This window comes from Suricata suricatta, chromosome 10 (genome assembly GCF_006229205.1).
Source record: "Suricata suricatta isolate VVHF042 chromosome 10, meerkat_22Aug2017_6uvM2_HiC, whole genome shotgun sequence".
NCBI classification, from domain to species: Eukaryota; Metazoa; Chordata; class Mammalia; order Carnivora; family Herpestidae; genus Suricata; species Suricata suricatta.
Genome location: NC_043709.1, coordinates 44,058,210 through 44,078,759, shown reverse-complemented (window position 1 = coordinate 44,078,759; position 20,550 = coordinate 44,058,210). Strand labels below are relative to the sequence as shown.

The following is a 20,550-nucleotide window of genomic DNA, read 5'->3' as shown; positions in this document are numbered from 1 at the left end:
GAACCCTGCAGCGGGCTCTGTGCTGACACAGGTAGCCTGGTTGGGATTCTCTTCTCCCTCTCTCTCTGCCCCTTCCCTACTCACTCAAAGTAAACATTAAAAAGTTTTGTTTAAATTCTCATTCAACTCCAGTGATTTTCTTAAAATCCCTAATAGACGTTAATCCAGTTTTCTCCACAATTCCCCAATAGCCAGAAATTAGGATTTGGTAAGAATAAACCCACTAAGAGCTAAACTTTACTTCCTAATTTGGTTCAAATCTGACAAGACAATTTTATTTTCCCTAAAAGGACAAGTTCACTTTTCAGTCACCAAAATGCAATTATTTTTTTTCAGTATCATTAAACATCTAAGTTGATACTATCATTAAGATTAAGGAACAGTCCTGAAATTCAAGCTTATTGAATCTTTTTTATACCTGTAAGACTTAAAAACTAGAAGAGGACTATGATAGGGTCTAAAAGGACATGGCTTCACTTCTGTTGTTTTACTCTGTGCTGTCACAAAATCCACATCCACAGAAATCTCCTACAAAAGAAAATAATAATTACATAAAACAAATAAGCCTAGGATGAATCCTAGATTTTATACAGAATATGAAATGTTCAGTTACCTGACCGTGCAAGGCCTTTTCTGTAATGCCTGTGGTGGTTTTTAAAATCAGTTGTTTTAAACTGTCAGCTTTTGAATATAATTTTTGCAATTCACCAATTTTTAACCCTAGAAAAAGTTCTGGTTTTTCTACTGTATTCTTAGCAGGTTTGTTTATGCATTCTTTGTTAGGTGTATCAGTGTGCTTAAGGTTAGGTTTAGTAAAAGAATTAGACTCTAAGAACGATCTTCTTCGTTCTCTGTTTGAACCAGACAAAATCTCATCATCAACATCATTCTCCTCAGTGTCCAGACTTAATTTATCTTGAGTCAGATCATGAAGTGATGGTTGAGGTAAGGAAAATTCAGGTTCCTCCTCCACAACTGGAACAATATTTTGTTGTTCCTTTGCTTTGAGGGCCCGGGCTTCTTTTAGTTTCTGAATTTTCAGGGCATATTCATATTCTAGCTTTTGTAATCGTCTTTTTTCCATAGCAATTAGTTCTGCTGAATGCTTTCTTGGACTTGATATTGGAGAATTGTCCAGTCTCATCATTTTGTTTGGCTGGGGGAAAAACATGATACACATATTTTACATCGCTAGGATTTCATAAACAATTCTTGGTAAGATAAATGTGTTATCCCTACAATACAATGCCAACAGTATAAAACTAAATCACTGATGACAGTTAATCTATAATCTATGAAAAACAAACAAAAAAAGGAAAACTAAAAAATTAAACTTCCAAAAATGTGGATGTCATTCAAAAATAAAGCTTTAATCTTTCTGAGCATGCAGGAAAAAAACAAAAGTTATTTTATACATCTCTTACCCTTAAAAGTATCATAAAACTTTCTCCTTTCCAAAAATAAAATACTCCTATAAACTTACTCCAAGTCGATCTTGCTCCAGTTTACGTTTTCCTATTTCCTTACTAGCCACTGCTTTTGCCCGAGCAAGCTCTTCTCCATACTTTAGAGTCAAAGCTTTCTTAATCGTAACACGTTGTTGAACTTTGTGAATCTGAAAATATAGGATAATTCTGAAAATGTAAATGTAAACCTTAAGAGAATACCTTCTCCTTACTAAACACAGCAGTTTTAGAGTATTCAACTGAAAATAAAAAATTCTAATATTATGTCTCAATGGAAAACAATACATAGGTTACACATTTTGATGGCTTTGGTTTACGGTTTTGTTTTATAAAAAATTTAGCCCGTAAAAATGAGTAGTAATGTGAGATTACAATATCTTAATTAAAAAAAAGAACATTACTTGTTCCTGAAGCTTCTTCAAAAACATTCTGTTGACACTGAGAATTTTCTCTGTTGCCTGAAGCTGTTCTGTAAGTTTTGTAATCTTTGTTTCAGCATTTCGAACAGATTCTTTCTTCTTAGCTTCTTGCTGTACTAGATTCTTTAAAACAGACTCATCTTTCATCAAGAGAATCCTAATTGGGAAATAAAATTTTTTTCTCAACTAGTAGACAAATACCATCAGAATAAAAAATTTACAAAGCAATAGCTGATTTCAAAAAATATATTAATACAGATAAAAATTTTAAAGGATTGTTTTCATATTCGCTAATCACACAGGTATGCAAATAAACACTATTACATTTTATAAAAGCAACTATGGGTCTAATCTTCTTTAAAACTATCCCGTAAGTTTGAATAATGTGAATTACAGTTGAAAAACTATAACCAGTGGATGTGACTGAATCTGACCCTACTGGATCCCTAAAAAACAAGAACTTATTAAGACAGAAAATTGTTATGTTTAGCCTCATTTATAATGCTCTTAATACATATACAAATAAACATCTACTAAATATAAGCAAGCACTTACAAATCTTTAACCCATTTTATTTAAAGCAAGGCAAGCAAAGGGAAAAGGAAGTCTAAATTTTTAAACAATATACAGATGTAATTGTATTGGAACTGAGAATAAAAACAGAAAACATAAATCTATGGATACAGATTTTAATTTTCTCAACTACTGAATATTATGGTTAAAAAATGAAGGACCTTGCCCAGGAGATATATTTCAACAGTCAAAACAACTGACATTTAGAATGAATCATAAAACCAGAGACAATGTGATAGAATAGGGAGTAGAAAGACAAAGACTTTTTAAAAACCTTTTCACACCTTCTGGGGCACCTGGATAGCTCAATCGGTTGAGCATCTGACTCTTGATTTCAGCTCACTCATGATCTCATGGCTCGTGGGATCAAGCCCCACGTCAGGCTCTGTGCTGACAGTGTGGAGACTGCTTGAGATTCTTTCTCCATCCCTTTCTCTCAAATACATAAACTTTTCACTTTTTATGGAAGTTAATAAATAGAATCTAAATGAAACTTATGTTAATCTTTTAAAACATACACAATACCATTTCTCACAAACTTTGGAGATTTATAGTCAACACAGCATTTCATTTAAAAAGCACATTTTTCAGATCTCTAATATCAGGATATGTCTTAACATTATTAGGTATCATAGTTTGGCTAGCAGCAGGTTTTCTTTCTTAGTGCACAAAATAATGGCATCTTTTAATAGTAATAAAATATGGTAGTTAACACAAAGACAAATATTCAAAATACTTAATCCCCAATGTCTTGTTCAAAAATAAAGAACAAGGGCACCTGGGGGGCTCAGTTGAATAACTGTCAGTCAACTCTTGGTTTCAGCTTAGGTCATGAGTTCATGGTCCTGCATTTGGCCCTGAGCTGACAGCCTGGCAGCATGGAGCCTACTTGGGATTCTCTCTCTCCCTGCCCCTTCCCCTGGTCCACCCTCGTGCGTGCATATGCTCTCTCTCTCACACAAAATAAACTTTAAAATAAATAAATAATTAAAAAAAAACGACAGCAGATACTTTTGTTTAGTTATAAAAATTTACATGGTCCCTATCTCCTTGATACCCCTCCTTGAGGTATCTGTGTGTGGTGTCTTGTCAAAACACTCCAAATTACATTCTTTTTCAGACTTAAAAAAACTAAAGGAGTACCAAGGTGATTGTAAATTCTACTTTTTTCCCTTCATTAATTAACTAAGGGTGGATTAACTTTTGAAGCTTGTTTTAAAAATCATTAATTATTTATACATTGTTAATGATTTTTAACATTTAGAATTAATCCATCCCTGTAATCATTTTTTAATATTAACCTATGAAGTTTAAGAATTGGTGAGTCAGTCAGTTATTAAAAACAGAATAGGGAAAGTCTTACCATCTTTGCACAAAACCTCCCCTTACATATGTAAACCTATAGGGAGACTAGCAGAACAAAACTCAGAAGTGTTGAAGTTAACTAAAGCCATTCTGCTCTTCATCAACTAATGATTTCAAGGTATATGGAGTGAAAAAGATATATAGCCATAATATAATATTTCTATCAAATATATGCTAACGGTCCTCATCAAAGACCATTATAAAAATTCTAACTACATATAGGGACAAAATGTTAACTAAACTTAATGTGGTGAGCACTTCATGATATAAACCTGAAACCCATATGTCAATTATACCTCAGTAAAATAACTTCTCCAAATGTGCTAATGAATTAAAAGGAATTCTATGACTCATTATGTTCATCTTGTAAAGTTATTCATTTTCAAAATTTTGCGACACCATTTAGAAAAATAGTAATTTCACAAAACATGTAAGTTTAAGATTTAACTTAATATTCACACACTTACAATACCATATTTGACTGTGTGTCTTATTGAACAGACTAGGTAAGGACTATTACCAACAACTGAGCCCACCTTCAACAACAATATGGTTCTAATGAAGGTATTTCGAAAAGATGTCAAAGTTTTAAGGAAAATTCCAAAACAAGGAGTTTCACAAATGCTTTTAGCAATGAATAAGCCATGTATATATCTAAAGGGGAAAAAAATCTTCTCTGAAATCTTGGTATTTTTATTTAAAGATTAATATTATTTTATAAATGTATTATTCAACAAAATGATAGCTTTCTATACTTTAGCCAAGTATAAAAGAACCTGTAATTATAAAACATGGTTATTATTGACATTAACTGTAAATATATACCATTCAAATACAGAAACATTTCAATATATATCAGTATCAGATAATAAGGCTCACCTATGTTTTTTAAGTTTTGCTTCTGCATCTGTAACCTGCTTAGTAACCATTGCTATTCTGCCAATCCCATCAATTTCTACATCAGAGTTTGTTGGTGATGATGAACTTGTCTTCAGATTATCTGATTTAATCAAACGCTGCTTCTCTCGACTAAAATAATCAATAAAAGTAGATGAATTACACCAAAAGATAAACTAAAATTACTTATCTTTAAAAATGTATTCTATTTCATAAAATAAAGTAAAAATACTAATCATATTGACTAATAAGAACACAATATGCATGACCAAGCTGGCATTCAAAGTTGATAGTGTACAATAGCTTAAGTATAAAGTTGTCAAATCATAATGTTATACACCTGAGATTAATGTAATATCATGTGTCAACTACTAAAACTATAAAGGAATCTACTACTGATACTACTATTTTTTCAAATTTACTAGGGTATAATTGACAAATAAAATTATATAAAGTATAAAAAAGTATAATTCTCCTTTATAGCAGCTTTAATCCTTTTCTAAGCTGTTTTTATGTCAGTGCACCACTGTATTCAAGTCTATAAATGATCATCTGGCTCCCCCTCCAGTGAATTACAAAAACATTAACTCTGCATCACTCATGGTCCAATGCCAATAAAGTATATAAAGACTAAGTTAAGTGTTAAAAAAAAAAAATATCTTTAAAGCTAATTACATAAAATGCTACTTACTTGGCAATCTCTTCCTTTAACAATCTATATTCAATCTTCTTTTCTTCAGGCAAAGCTTCAGGTGTTCGCAAGGGATCATTTTCTTTTTCAGATTTTGGAGGTACTTTCGGTTTTGAAGCTTGCTAGAAAACAGTTGAAGTCAACTAGATTAACAGTTTTCAATAATCCCACGCTAAGTTTTATATTTTACATTGCAACCCAGTGCACATTTAGCCATTTAGAAGTAAAGGAGTATCATCATTTCTTTACATTTCTTTTCTTAAAACAACACAGCCTGCTAACTACAACTTAACTGTATGATCCACTAAGACCTACAATTTTTTTTTATTTAAATGTTTTTATTTTTATTTTTGATACAGAGAGAGAGACAGAGCATGAGAGGGGGAGGGGCAGAGAGAGAAGGAAACACAGAACTGGAAGCAGGCTCCATGCTCTGAGCTGTCAGCACAGAGCCTGACGTGGGGCTCGAACCCACCAACGTGATATCTGACCTGAGCCGAAGTCGGAGGCTCAACCGACTGAGCCACCCAGGCGTCCCAAGACCTACAATTTTAAAAGAATGGAACTAAATCATATGTAACCAACATATGCACAATAAGAATAGGGGTAAAAGTTGTACTGAGGCACCTGGGTGGCTCAGTCAGTTAAGTGTCCAACTTGGGTCATGATCTCATGGTTCAGAAGTTGAAGTCCCACATCGTGCTCTGGGCTGACGGCTCAGAGCCAGGAGCCTGCTTTGGATTCTGTGTCTTCCTCTCTTTCTGCCCCTTCCCCACTCATGTTCTGTCTCTCTCAAATACATGAACACTAAAAAATATTTTTTTTAAGTTGTACTGAGATTATATAATTTAATAAAAACTTTTTTCTGTTAACATGATACAATTCCAGAGCAATACATTTCCTTGGTATAGAGGACAATTATCTACTCAATTTATTTTGAAAAAAATACTAGCCCATTTGAATAAAAATAAAATGGACTTTAATAGTTAAATCTAACTAAACTTATGCATGCTTCATAATATAAAATCCTAAATAACACAAATAATTTAAATATTCCCACAATTCAAAATATTAAAAACTTACACCTCTAAGGTCTAATTTTCAGGGGGAAAAAAGCCTTTAATAATAATCAGTATATCATCTCTTCATCTTTCATGATTGTACTTACTTCAGCAGTTCGCCTTGCTTCCTTAATCATGGACTCCAATCCACCGAAAACACTATTTGTTGCCTTGGAAGCCTCTCCATCAGATTCACTGTCATCTGAATCATTCAGCGTTACAACCACTGACTTGTGCTTTGGAAGCTGCAAAGATAATATATCTATTACTCGTGATGAGAGGGTTCTCTATTATTTTTTTGGCTCGGCCACAATTAGATATGTAGCCTTACACGAGCCATTTCACCTCTCTGAATTTCAATTCCTAAAAATAATGGATTCCAAGCAGATGGTTTATGGGTTTTTATGGTTATGTTGCCTAACTTTGTCCCACTTCACCAATACTGGTTATTTGTCCACAAAATAAAATATTCTATATTGTCAGTCTTTCTAGACACTTACTATGACCACCTTTCTCATTAAGTTTTATATTCTCCAACTTTCGATAAGGAGCCATAAATTAACTCTTTTACAACCAAACAAATAGTAATTCTATCCAATAACTGACAAAACTTTTTGGCTTTTGTGGTTATAGAGAGGGTAAGTAGCCAAAATGAGTTTACCTATGGGAGGCAAGTTTTCAACTTGGCTTTGCTCCAGTTATTTTAATTCAAAGCCATTGGAAAAGAGGGTAAGAAGAAACTGTCATTTCAATCTTTTTAATGAATGTAAATAAACATAATAAATAAATTCTGCCATCACAGTATATTCATCAACTGGAAAAATATGAGCAAAGATAAAACAAATTAAAAATATACATACAATTTACTAATAGTAACTCTAGAACAAAGAGATAATCAGAATGGACCAATTTATATAGAAAAAAATGGGGAAAAAGTAGCAAAAGCATACCATTCTAATGAGAATAGTGCTTCCCCAAAAACATTACCACTAAAACTTTATTAGTTTTTAAATGAAGAAACTGCCCCATTTCAACAATAAATTAAAAAAATAAATTTTTATTTATATATATACATCTATAAATAAACTGGGAGGAAGGGAATAAGTCAGAAAAATTACATAAAAATTTCTCACAAGCTGTGTAACAGTAGAACTAAATATTTTGCTTGTTTTTACCGAGATAACAGTTCGTGGAAGACGAGGTCCTCTATGAAACTTGGGATTCTGAATCCTAGGCTGAGATACTGTATTAATACTGACTATTGATAGATTGCTTCTTGGCACAGGCTGCGAATTGTTCAGAACTGGAGGTGAAGGTGGGTCACTATTACTGGATGTTTCCTAAATAAGGAAAAGAGAATTTATGAAATATTTTTAAATAAAAGAATATTTCTGTCATCTTTAAAAATCTTGAGTAAATTATTTTCAGACTTAGTGCTACTATACTAAAAAGCCCAATGAATCACAAACAAAAAAGCAGAACTACCTAAAACTAAGCTCAAGAGCACCACCTAGAGGTTCAGGCACCTAAATTACCTCTGGCTTAAAAGCTCTTTTATTTGCAAGAGATTTAAGTAGCTCTTCTCGAAGCAGCATTTCTTCCTCCTCTTCCTCGTCTGCAAAAGGTGGTTTTGGAGGCTGTTCTGGATCTTCAGGTGGGAGAGGTGGTAAAGGTGGTAGAGGAGGTAGAGGTTCAAGAGAAACACACAAGCCTTCCACATAAGGCTGGCTCAAAGGTGGCATAGACTAGTAATTTTTAGAAAAGAAGAAATAATAATTACAAAGCAAATATTACCAATTCAAAATGTTTATCTTTGGAGCTACATTAAATTTAAAAAGGCAAACTTTAAACTATAACTTCAATTGTAAACAAAGGTGAACTAATAAGCATCCTATAAATCTTTAACACAAATTCAATATTCAACAGTAAAAAAAAAGTATAATTTTTGCAAAAAAACCCAATATTTGAAACATTTAATTTATGAAATTCAGGCAATTATACAACTCCTCCATTATCTTTCTTATTTTCACTTAGCATTCTAAAAGACAGAAATCAAATTTTACAGAGTCTTTCCCTTTAGATGACTACCTGAAAACAAGCAGAAATACTGAAAACAAAGATGATAGATATTTAAGTAAAAAATAAATTAGGCACCAAAGGGATTCTGAGAATAGTCCAGGGTATCTCAAGAACTGTCAAGAACAAACTCTTAAATCCTTGTGAAATGGCTTCTTAGAAATTATAAAGAAAACTAATTGTATACAAATCCTTGAGTTTGGAAACAATTTTGTTTCACAAACCTTCCAGTATTTCCCTTAGCACTTAGCTCATCTATCATTTCCCAAAAGAAAACATTTCAAGGAAAAGAATTTCCCTTCACTCTGTGCTCTAATACTCCCCTCACCTTAAGCTAGGATACCACACATGTCCACCTAGGAACTGTGAAACGGCAAAGTCTCCTCTAACCCACTGAGAGAAATCCTGTGGTGGGCACGTTCTCTCAACTTCGAAATAACTTCAGAACTTTTACTTAATGATTCCCTCACTTCCTTTCCTCCCCCTTTTTTTTCAAATGGAGGAGTGGCAGTTCTTTTAAAAGAAAGATGAAAAGAAATCAACTTCTACATAAAATGATCTTCTTTTGCTGAAATTTCAAATTAAAAATAACCATATTCACCAAAAGAGGAGACAGAATTTATTTCTAGAAGTATCCTTCATGCACCTAAATCCCAACTGCCAAAAAAGATAATACAAAACAGTAGATAACCTTACTCTTCTTTTGGAATAAATTTTTGGAGTAGCTACTAGCTGAGAAGGAAAAAGGAAACATGGTCAAGTAATGAACAAAAGTACACGAGATTAAAAAACAGCTATGGAGAAGAACCTGCCATATGGACAACCTGCCAATACATAAATAACTATTTATTCTATAGTTTTCATAGCTATTAATTTTGGTAAACAATTCTAATTTAAGCTCTTTTTAAACATTTGCTACTTTTAATTACCTGCCAGTTTTTCATTATTAGAAAAGACACAAATCAACAAAATAATTTTCTTAGAAATCACATCAGTTTTACTTACAGAAACCTGAGGTGGTGGAGGCAAAGAAATAGATGGTGGAGAAAAATACCCCAGTGAACATTCAGAGAAGAATGGTGGTTGCACCGGTGAAGGGGCTGTAAAAAATGTTTTCATTAAGAATTTACAGACAAATATACTTCCACGGGAATAAATTAAGATGACGACATGCTTGAAGAAATAAAAATACATCGGAGTGCAAATTAAGCTCTAACAAATTCTTTCACCTCCATGAATCCTTTCCACCTATTTAAAATTATCCTTTATCATCATCAAGTCAGCCTCCCAACTTTAAGGTGACAATTAGTGCCTTAAAACTCCTTAGTTCGGGGGGGGGGGGGAAAAAACCTCTCTAGTTTGTTCCACTTCTCACCTAATGATGGTAACAAGGAACAGAGCAGGAAAGGCAAGAAACATACTTTTTCTTTTTTACGAACATATTTTTTTAAGGAATAATAAAACAAAAAATTCCCTTGAATCTGCTAAAGTTCCCTAACTAATAAAACAAAAGAAAACAAGTGATATGTTAATTCCATTCTTCCCTTCATATGGAGCAAAGAAATGAACTATTTAAGTGTATAGAAAGTAAATAGGACTAGGAATGAAAATACCTATTATATTTAATCAATTAAATGTACACTTTGTCACATTTTAATAATTCTGAAATAGAATCAATGCGCCTCTCTTAAGCTGCTAGCATTTTTATTTCCAAGGTAGCAGATAAAAATAATTGTGCACTTCATCTTCAGTGATTTAAGACTGGGTGAAATATGGCAGATTCAAAGACTACTCTTGCTACCCAGTAACTATATATATAAAACTTAAAAGAAAAACTAATGCTTCTTTATCCCACGTGTCTCACAAATCAATATGGCTATTACCCACTTGATTTATATGTTTAACTTGTATCATATAATGATAGCATTTGAATATACATTGGCCTTTAGAACATTTTACTTCTTAAAACTCTGTACCTATAGTGAATATAGCAAAAAGTTAATGCGGCGGCTGGGTGGCTCAGTTGGTTAAGCATCCGGCTTTGGCTCAGGTCATGATCTCACAGTCCGTGGGTTTGAGCCCCGCGTCAGGGTCTGTGCTGACAGCTCAGAGCCTGGAGCCTGCTTCAGATTCTGTGTCTCCCTCTCTCTCTGCCCCTTCCTCGCTCACTCTCTGTCTCTCTCTCTCTCTCAAAATAAAAAAAATTAAAATTAGAAATGAAAAAAATTTTAAATAATTTGATAAATCTTAGTAAAGAGTACATTCTCTGTTAACTTTTTAAAATTAATCTCTTTATTTAAAGTGGGCCCTACACCCAACATGAGGCTTGAACTCACAACACCAAGGACAAGAGTCACATGCTCTACTGACTGAACCAGCCAGGTGCCACATTTTACAAAATTCTTTTGAAAGCATAGTTCATAAAGTTATAGAAATAGAAAATATTAATAATATTATCAATACTTGGGAATGCAATGAATTATCTCAAAGAATCTACAAATAAGAAAAGTTAATACTGACCAAAGAGTTACATGTTGAAATAAAAACAGGGGTGCCTGTGTGGCTCAGTCAATTAAGCATTCAACTCTTGATTTCGACTTAGGTCATGATCTCACAGTAGTGAGATGGAGCCCCAAGTCAGGCTCGGCTGCTTGGAATTCTCTCTTTCTCTCTCTCTCTCTCTCTCTCTCTGCCCCACCCCCTTGCTTGCACTTGTGCTCTCTCACTCTCAAAATCAATACATGATGTGAAATGATCAAATATCAACCAAAAACCACACAATATAATGTGAAATTATCAAACATTAGCCTAAAAACAATTAACCTAAAATGAGCACTTTGAGTAAACATTACTCAAATCATATAGATTTTTCTTTGTCTCTCTCTAGGCACCAAAATAAGATTCTGGTTTTGATTTGCTCTGACAATATCACCACAGGAAGAAATACATTGATCATACAATTTTTCAAATAAGTATTCCAGTTCCTAGAATGGCATTCAGTTAACTGCCTTAGTCTTAGGTGGGGTTATTTTTATTTTATTTTATTTTATTTTGAGAGAAAGTGAAAGCACATGAGCACAAGCTGGGGAGGGGCAGAAAGAGGGCATGAGAGAATCTCAAGCAGGCTCCATGCTGTCAGCACAGAGCCCAACATGGGGCTAGAACTCACAAACCATGAAATCATGAACTGAGCCGAAATCAATTTAACGACTGAGCCATACAGGCACCCCAGTCTTATGTGTTTTAATTAGTGAGAAAATAGGCCTCTCACAGAATCACCCTTGAATAGCTAAGCAAGTCGCTAGCTCTCAAGAATAGAGTCACATCCTAGAGTAGGCAATCAAACTGAGGTACTGCCCTGATCAGTTCTAACCAGCCTCTCTTGAGTTGCCACTAGTACTACTTTCCATCTGCAAATTTAAAGTAACATTGCTGGAAGGAGAAAGGAAGCCCCAAAACAAGATTTTTTTTTTTTTACTAAAGTAGAAAGTATCTTAAATATAAAGGTAATTTAAGAGATTTATTGTGTTTTATTTAAAAGCAGTGTTCTCATACTTCTATCTTCACTTTTCAGATCCAACAGTTAATAGAGGAGTTTAAACACTTTTTATTTAAATCCCATCTAAAAACAAACACCTAGAAATAAAGGTTCATATTACATATTTGAGGTTTACTTTCAGAGTAGTTATACTATTAAATGTCTACAGTTACACAATTCACCAGCAAATGTCACTTTTCATTACACATTTCTTCCAAGGTTTGGGTAGCTTTATGATCATTTTCTATCTATGAAAATCTGTGAACAATTATAAGTGTTTTCAAGTTTTGGTTCATACCTGGAGAATTGGTTTCACTATCTGTATCCATAGCAACTTCTTCATAGTTATCATACTGATAAATGCCTCCTCCACTATCAGTAGGTTGCTTATCTAAGGATCGTCTTAGGTCAGGATCTGAAGACTATTAACATAAAAATTTTTCAGTTTCAAAGCATTTTCTGTCTTAGTCTATTCTTACACTAGAAATTATGAAACAATTCACAGGGAACACTTTCAAAAATTTTCCTCTGTAAAATTAAGATGTTCAAGTTCTTGAACACGTAACAGCCTCTATGAGAAACTAGATGAATAAACTCAAGTTTTAGGTCATTGAAACTATATTTTGGAATATTTCCAAGAAGTCCAGTAACATCTTAGTTACGGACACATTAATGATAGCTGAAAACTAGAAATTCTTAGTTGGCATATTTATGGGTAGTTTTTTTATTTCTTATAATGTTTCACTCAGAGACAACAGTTCTTAACAAACCAAAATCTAACAAAAACCAATCCAGATGGATAAAAAGAGTCAAGTAAAACTACAACACTTTTCTCTAAAAGAGATTCTATCAAAGTAATTTTTAGAAGTTCAAGGTATATTGATAAATCCCTTGCTTAAGCAAACCTAACTCCTGACTCCCTACAAAGTGCTCTTACTTTTTAACATCCCTCTCTTCAACAGTCCTTTCACAAGTACAGTCTCAAATCTCAAAATTCTGAAATTTGCCACTTTTACCACTAGAGACTGCTATTAAATCTCCAGTTTAATGCCTAACACTATCCATAAAAACCAATGACTTATTTAATGACTTTACATAATAAATTCTTAATGCTTAAACTAAATGTAACTAAAGTAACCAAAAGAAGTAAGACTATGATGATTTAACTTTCTTTAAAACATTCCATGCCAATTGATCATGACACACTTCTAATTCTACAGTCCTAAAAAATGTTGTTAAAAAAAAAAAACTAATGAAATTATGCCCTTATAACTTAGGGTATGGCCATTTTTTTTGGATAAGTCAACCCTACAATTTAGTAATCCTACTTCTTCTAAATAGAGAAGAATGAAATAGCCAAAAGCAGACTTTGCTAACCATATTTTAGTCTTTCGTTTCTTCTATTTCTATTATCTATAACTACATATGACTCACTCTCAATTATAACCAACATTCCCATCTCCCCAAAAAAGTTGTATCAAGCAAGTTCTATCAAACACAAGAGATCTATGTTTTTTCTTAGTTGACTGAATTTATAAAATAAGACAGCAAAGGCACTTATATTTGAATAATGTTTTGATTTCATATTTTAGCACTCTTTACCTTACTTCTTGATCTCCTCTTTCCACCAACCAGTTTCATGAATCGATTGTACTGCTCTTCCTGATTTGAGAGATCTCGAATTTTTCTGATCTCTTCTTCTCTTTTCCTTCTCTCTTCTTCTTCAGCTTGTTTCCGTTGATCCTCTTCTTTCTGTCTTTCCTGCTCTTTTTGTTGTTGTAGTTTCTTCCATGCCTTTGTTTGCTGCTTCCTTAATGCTTGTTTAGCTTTAAATAAAAAAATACAGGAACATCAGTTATCTATTAGAGTCAGAATTTCCTAGAAAACAAGATGTGCTTTATAATTTCTTTTCATTATTGTTAAGTCAAATATACAGCTATTCCTCCAAATTCTGCTTATACATGATTGTTCCCCATTCAGGGCCCTGTAGTTCTGCAAACTCAAAACCTTCTGAGTTAAAATCTTGAAATTAGGGATGCCTTGGTGGCTCAGTCAGTTGATTTTAGCTCAGGTCACGAGCCTAGGGTCATAGGATCGATCCCCATGTCAGGTTCATGCCAAGTGTGGAACCTGCTTGAGATGGTCTCTCTCTCTCTCTCTCTCTCTCTCTCTCCCCACCCCCCACCCACTCCACTAGCACTTTTTTCCTAAAATCAAAAATTGTTTTAATCTTGAAACTATAGTGATACATGAAATCAATTTAAAGAATTTAAGAGAAATGATCGATCACCTGTAGTGCTAACTTTTTTGGCTGAATGTGTTTTTGTACTGGTTTTAACTTTTTGCTGTACAGTTTTCGTCTTAGTCAACTTTTCTTTGCTTTCTTTCATCACCTGCTGTTCTTTTTGTTGCCATTTTTTACTGGCTGACTGAAGAGCCAAAAGACGAAGTTGTAGTTCAGACAGTTCCTCTTCATCTTCACCAAGTTTCTTTAAAAAAATAAATAGTTGCAAGTTTTTAGTTCTATTATTTGACCTTAAACATTTTACCAAGCCAAATCTTTCCTAAGATCAGAATTTAAAATTAACTGTAAGGCAAATATTTAAACAGCGATGTTGTTAGTAAAGTAAGGAAACCAAACTACTTACCACAGCCCTACACCCTAATTCATCCCTATGATATAGATGGAAGATCAATCTGTAGAGAGTACGTGTGTTTAAGACGAAGGGTTAGAAGAGGTGGATATAACTAAATGAACAGGATGATGCAAAAAAAGGAAAGTTAAGGGTAAGAGATCAGCATTTAACTGAACTTCCTGAACAAGAAAGTAAAAATCTGATGACAATGAATGCAAGAAGAAATCAACCCAGAGGGGAGGTAAATGAAGAAAGTTTCTCTGTTCCTCCCTCACTTGCCCTTTGTCTCTCTCTCTCAAAAATAACTAATGGTAAAAAAAACAAATTGAAAAAAAAAGGGATGCCTGGGTGGCTCAGTCGGTTAAGCGTCCATCTTCAGCTCAGCTTCAGATTCTGTGTCTCTATTCTCTCTGTTCCTCCCCCATTTACCCTCTCTCTCTCGCTCTCTCAAAAATAAACAAACATTTAAAAAATATACTTTTTAAAAGGATGAAGAATGAAGTGGTTCCATAATCATGACTTACTAGTCTTACAAGGAATACAGAGAACAAGTACACTGAATGTCAAGGTTGAAATTTGCAAACTTAAAAAAAAAAAAAATACGCATTTTGGGGCACCTGGGTTGGTTAAGTGTCCAACTCTTGGTTTTAGCTCTGGTCATGATCTCACAGGTTTATAAGTTCAAGCCCCACATTGGACTCCATGCTGACAGTGCAAAGCCTACTCCCCATTTGCTCTGGCTCTCTATCAAAAATAAACTTAAAAAATGTTTTAAACACGTATTTTATAATTCTTTAAATTACATTTACTTATATTTGAACATTACATGTTCTAAAACTACAGATACTTATCTGAATATTTAAAATATTTTGAACACCCAAGCCTTTTCTTCAGAGAAGCTAAAACAGGAAAATAGGTTAAGAGCAAATATTTGAAAAATGTTTTCCAATTGAAATACCTTCTTAAATTTTTCACTCTACCTTTTTTGAGATAATTTAAAAAATCTATTCTCTACATTTTAGATAAAATGTCATGTCAGACAAACAAAGCAGAGGTTCGAAACTGAGTACATGCATTTGGTGGGAAGAAAGGTTTTGGGAGTCCTCTGGCCTCCCCACCCTTTGAAGTTAAATTCAAAACTGTCTGTTTGTCCTTTATGTGCATGTATAAAGCAGGGAATCAAAGAGACTAAGACTCACAAAGGTTAAGGCCCACTTATCTAATGACTTTTACTTACAGGTGAATTATAATCACTTTTTTCCTAATGTCCAATTAAATTATTTAACTACGAAGAAAAGAATCTAGGGGTCCTGGGTGGCTCAGTTGGTTAAGCACCCGACTTTGGCTCTGGTTATGATCTCATGGTTCGTTGAATTCGAGCTCCACGTCAGGCTCTGCGCTAATAGCTCTGAGCCTGGAGCCTGCTTCAGATTCTGTGTCTCCCTCTGTCTCTGCCCCTTCCTCTGCTCACGCTATCCCTCTCAAAAATAAACAAACATTAAAAAAAAAGAATAAAGAATCCTTTCTTTATTGATCCTTCCTATAGATTTCATTTTATTATGAACTACTGTAAGTGCCTAACTGAATTACTATCATGTATTTCAGTACTTCAGTTTATCCAAATCAGGATATAGTTATTCCTTCCACTGCTGGGAAATATATGTAACAAATGAATTGAAAAATTATCTTTTCCAGGGTAGCTCAGTCAGTTGAGCGTTGGACTTCAGCTCAGATCATGATCTCAGAGTTCATGAGTTCAAGCCCCACATCAGGCTCTGTGCTGACAACTCAGAGCCTAGGGCCTGCTTCAGATTCTGTGTATCCCTCTCACCCGGCCTCTCCCCTGCTGTGCTCTCTCTCTCTCTCTCAAAAATGAGTGTTAAAAAAATAAATGAAAATTTAAAAATTAAAATTTTAAAAAATATATATATTATCTTTTTTTTACTCTTAGTCACCTAAACATACCAAATTCTACTGCTTTGTATGGAAATTCTAGAGCTGTGCTATCCAGTATGGTGGCAATGAGCCCCATGTGGCTATTTAAATTTAACTTAACTAAAACTGAATAAGAAATTTAGTTCCTCAGCCATACTAATCACATTTCAAGTGCTTAAAAGCCACATGTGGTTAATAGCTACCATACTGGAGAGTGCAGACAAAGGACATTTCTATTACTGCAGAAAATTCTATTGGTTACTGCTGATCTAGAGAATTTAAAATAAAGCTATCATCACCATTCCAGTGAGATTTAAAAGTCTTTGATTACTTTTTGCAACTATTCCTTTTTGAATAAAAGAAAGAAGTTACTGATTCTGTCTCACAACTATATGCTACTTAAAGCAGCTACCTGATCACCAGAAGAACCCTGAACTCCAATCAACTCCTTGCTCTGACACTTAAGTCCTACATAATTTTAGGCAAGTCGCTTAATCTACCCATACTAATCTTACTTCATCTGTAAACCAGATAAGGTCAACTTAATTTATTAAGTTATTGGGAGAACATTCAAAACATATACACCTATGTACATGTGTGTGTGTATCTATACATATATCTGTTATATCATCAATCTTAAATTCAGGACCATTTCTTTCCTAAAGTCCTAGGCCTTTGCATCACTTTGATTTACTCACAAAAACCAAGTGAAATCTGGGGCACCTGGGTGGCTCAGTCGATTAAGCGTCTGATTTTGGCTCAGATCATGATCTCATCATTTGTGAGTTTGAGCCCCCGTGTCAGTCTCTGTCCTAACAGCTCAGAGTCTGGAGACTGCTTCAGATTTTGTGTCTCCCTCTCTCTCTCTGTCCCTCCCCCATTCATGTTCTCTCTCTCTCTCAAAAATAAAAAAACAAACAAAAACACCTAAGTGAAATCTTAAAAGAAAGAGCTGAAGGTATTTCATATCTCTAATTCAATAAAGAAGAGGCTTGGGCTGGAGCGCCTGGCTGGCTCAGTCAGTTGTGTGGCTGATTTCAGCTCAGGTCATGATCTCAAGGTTCACAAGTTTCAAGCCCCTCATTGGGTTCTGTGCTGACAGCTCAGAGCCTGGAGCCTGGAGCCCACTTCAGATTGTGTCTCCCTCTCTCTCTGTCACTCCCCTGCTTGTGCTCTGTCTCTCTCACTCTTGAAAATAAATAATAAAAAAAAAAGTTTTTTAAAAAGAAAGAAAAGGTTTAGGCTATTCAGAGCTATTATGTGTGAAACAGTACTTGGTGCTTCTGTACTTTATCCTCTTGAATCTCACCACAATCCAGAAAACTGATGGCATTAAATTCATTTTGTAGAAAAGAAAATAGAGGCAAATAAAGGCTAAAGAGCTTACACAAGATGACTCAGCTAATAAGAGGAGGAGCTAGAACTGAAAAGCTGGTCAAGGTCTAAATCCAAAGATTTCCCATACAGGATAATCTCCCCAAAGCAGAAAAGACACAATCTCTGGGTGAAAATTAAGTTTTAAAAAACTAACAAAACGATCATCTATGGTATATACAAAAATCAGTTAAATTCAGGACACCTGGGTGGCTCAGTTGGTTGAGCGTCTGACTTCACCTCAGGTCATGATCTCATGACTCATGAGTTCAAGCCACATATCCGGTTCTGTGCTAACAGCTGAGAGTCTGAAGACTGCTTTGGATTCTGTGTCTCTACTTCTCTGTCTTCCCCTCCCCCACTTGTGAGCTCACGCTCTCTCAAAAATAAACATTAAAAAAACTTCAATTCAATTTAATTGAAGCCAGTGCAAAGATACTTCACAACATCCCTCCAGATTTTCTTATATTTAAGGCTTATGTCCAAAAGGTGGTAATGATGAAAGAAAATACGTAAAGAAAATGAGCAAAAAGCAAGACAGAATCTTCTTTCAAAAGAAGTGAGCAAAGCAGTACAAGAATCGGTTTTACAGAAGACACCCAATTCTAAAAAGCAGTATCTTACCTTTTCAGATAAAATGTCAGAGGCACTAATTCTTCTTGTTAGATTTTGTTCTTTATCTTCTAATCCTGTAAACCAAAACAGCAAACTCTGAACACTCAAAAATTAGCTACAATCAATTTAAAATAAAATATATTTAGTAATTATTTTAAAAGGTCTCTCATTTCTGCAATATATGAGCCAAAAAGTAAAGGATACTATTAGAATGAAAATCTGACCAAACTTCTCAGACCAGTTTTATCTCTGAAAGTTATAAGGCAAAATTATTAAGAATACCAAATAAGTTAAAACTGTACTTTGATAAAATGACTTCTGAAATATAAAAGTAATTATCTGAATAACAGAATTTCCATTAAGCTGGCAGGTACCTTACGAGCACAATGCTACCTTAAAAACAAGTACAAACCATAAATTTCAAATTATAAATATAAGTCTACACAAAGTTTATAAAAGCAAGTAATGGTTTAATTCATCAAACATGTACTCAGACACTGTCCAACCACTGTACGGATCTCTACAAGACAATTATTTCAATTCTGTCTCAGTACTTCCAAAATGAAAATTGGTCTCATGCAGTCATGCAGTATTACCTAGAATACTTAAACTGAGTTAAAGACAATCATCAGGCTATAGCTGGTAGTTAAAAATCATAATAATTAAGAGCACCCCTGGAGAATGAAACACTGAGGAAGGAGATCAACGGTAAGAAATTAAGAATGAAAACTAATTATATTTTTTAAAGAAGTAAAAATCAGAAGGTTAGAAGAAATTCCAGATGTGTATGGTATTAGAGACCCCAAATTTGTTAAGATTATCAAAACATCACTGAATACAGTAGATACATCTACTCCCTATAGAATATTCTCAACATTGTAACCTAAATGGTCCTTTGAGAATAGAAAACAAATTATGCTCAAGACTCCACAGTAGCTCACATTTCACTCAGTATAAAACACAAAGTTCTCATAAGGCTCTGCATGATCTATCCCAGCCCTTCATCCCTAACCTCTTCTCTCCCACTATCCAGCACTACCATGCTTTTCTCTTTAGTGGCACAGGCCTCCCTGTTATTCCTCAAATATGTCAGGGATCCTTCTGCCTTAACAGTAGTTATACTAGTTTACAGATTCTCAAATTTTATTACTAGGTATTAGAATCAACGAGAATCAGATTTACAACCCAATTTATACTACATGGATGGCCTTGAAAACTTAGAATATAAAGTACTCCCAGAGCAAAAGTCTACTCAGGTGCCTGACAGTGGCAAAAGCAAGCTCTCCGTTAGAAATTCATCTTTATCCCAGGTCTCAAAAAATTCCCCCCCAAAACTGAAAGATGAATACCTTTAAAGAAAAAGAAAGACAGAAAGAAAGAAAAAAAGAAAACAATCACCAAACATTCAAGAAAAGAAGGTACCAAAATATGGGAACCAGAAATTAAACCCATAAAAACCTCAGATACTGGAAATTAGCAAAGGAAAAAATAAAAAAAACAAAGCAAACCTATGGTTAATAAGCTTAAAGAAATAAAGATTATTTGAAGATTCTCCTTCTCTCCCTCTGCCCCATCTGCTCACTCTCTCTCAAATAAAATTAAAAAATAAAATTTGTATTTTAATTTAAAAAGGGGGCCCTGGGTGGTTCATTTTGTTGAGCATCTGACTCTTGATTTCCTATCAAGTCATGATCCCAGGGTAGTGGGATCAAGCCTCATGTCAAGTTCCGCGCTGAGCGCAGAACCTGCTTAAGTTTCTCTCTTCCCCTCTCTCTTTTTCCCTCTCAGGACATCTGGGTGGCTCAGTTGGTTAAGGTTCGATTCTTGATTTCAGCTCAGGTCATGATCTCAGTTTGTGAGTTTGAACCCCACGTCAGGCTCTGTGCTGTCAGCCCAGAGTCTGC

The 20,550-nt window shown here is 34.3% G+C and overlaps 1 protein-coding gene across 2 annotated transcripts in view; it reads right to left on the bottom strand.

The window, feature by feature from the left end:
• Window positions 1-20,550, bottom strand: part of ZFC3H1 (zinc finger C3H1-type containing) — a 53,941-nt gene that overhangs the window by 20,657 nt on the left and 12,734 nt on the right. For both annotated transcript variants that reach the window (XM_029953214.1, XM_029953215.1), the window contains exons 3-16: window positions 18,656-18,720; window positions 14,377-14,575; window positions 13,689-13,912; window positions 12,385-12,508; window positions 9,554-9,648; window positions 8,008-8,217; window positions 7,648-7,812; window positions 6,580-6,717; window positions 5,412-5,533; window positions 4,703-4,852; window positions 1,868-2,042; window positions 1,484-1,615; window positions 614-1,156; window positions 419-528 (exon numbers count right to left, since the gene is read on the bottom strand). In XM_029953214.1, coding sequence (XP_029809074.1) covers window positions 419-528; window positions 614-1,156; window positions 1,484-1,615; window positions 1,868-2,042; window positions 4,703-4,852; window positions 5,412-5,533; window positions 6,580-6,717; window positions 7,648-7,812; window positions 8,008-8,217; window positions 9,554-9,648; window positions 12,385-12,508; window positions 13,689-13,912; window positions 14,377-14,575; window positions 18,656-18,720 — 2,452 coding nt within the window. The remainder of the gene's footprint in view (window positions 1-418; window positions 529-613; window positions 1,157-1,483; window positions 1,616-1,867; window positions 2,043-4,702; window positions 4,853-5,411; window positions 5,534-6,579; window positions 6,718-7,647; window positions 7,813-8,007; window positions 8,218-9,553; window positions 9,649-12,384; window positions 12,509-13,688; window positions 13,913-14,376; window positions 14,576-18,655; window positions 18,721-20,550) is intronic.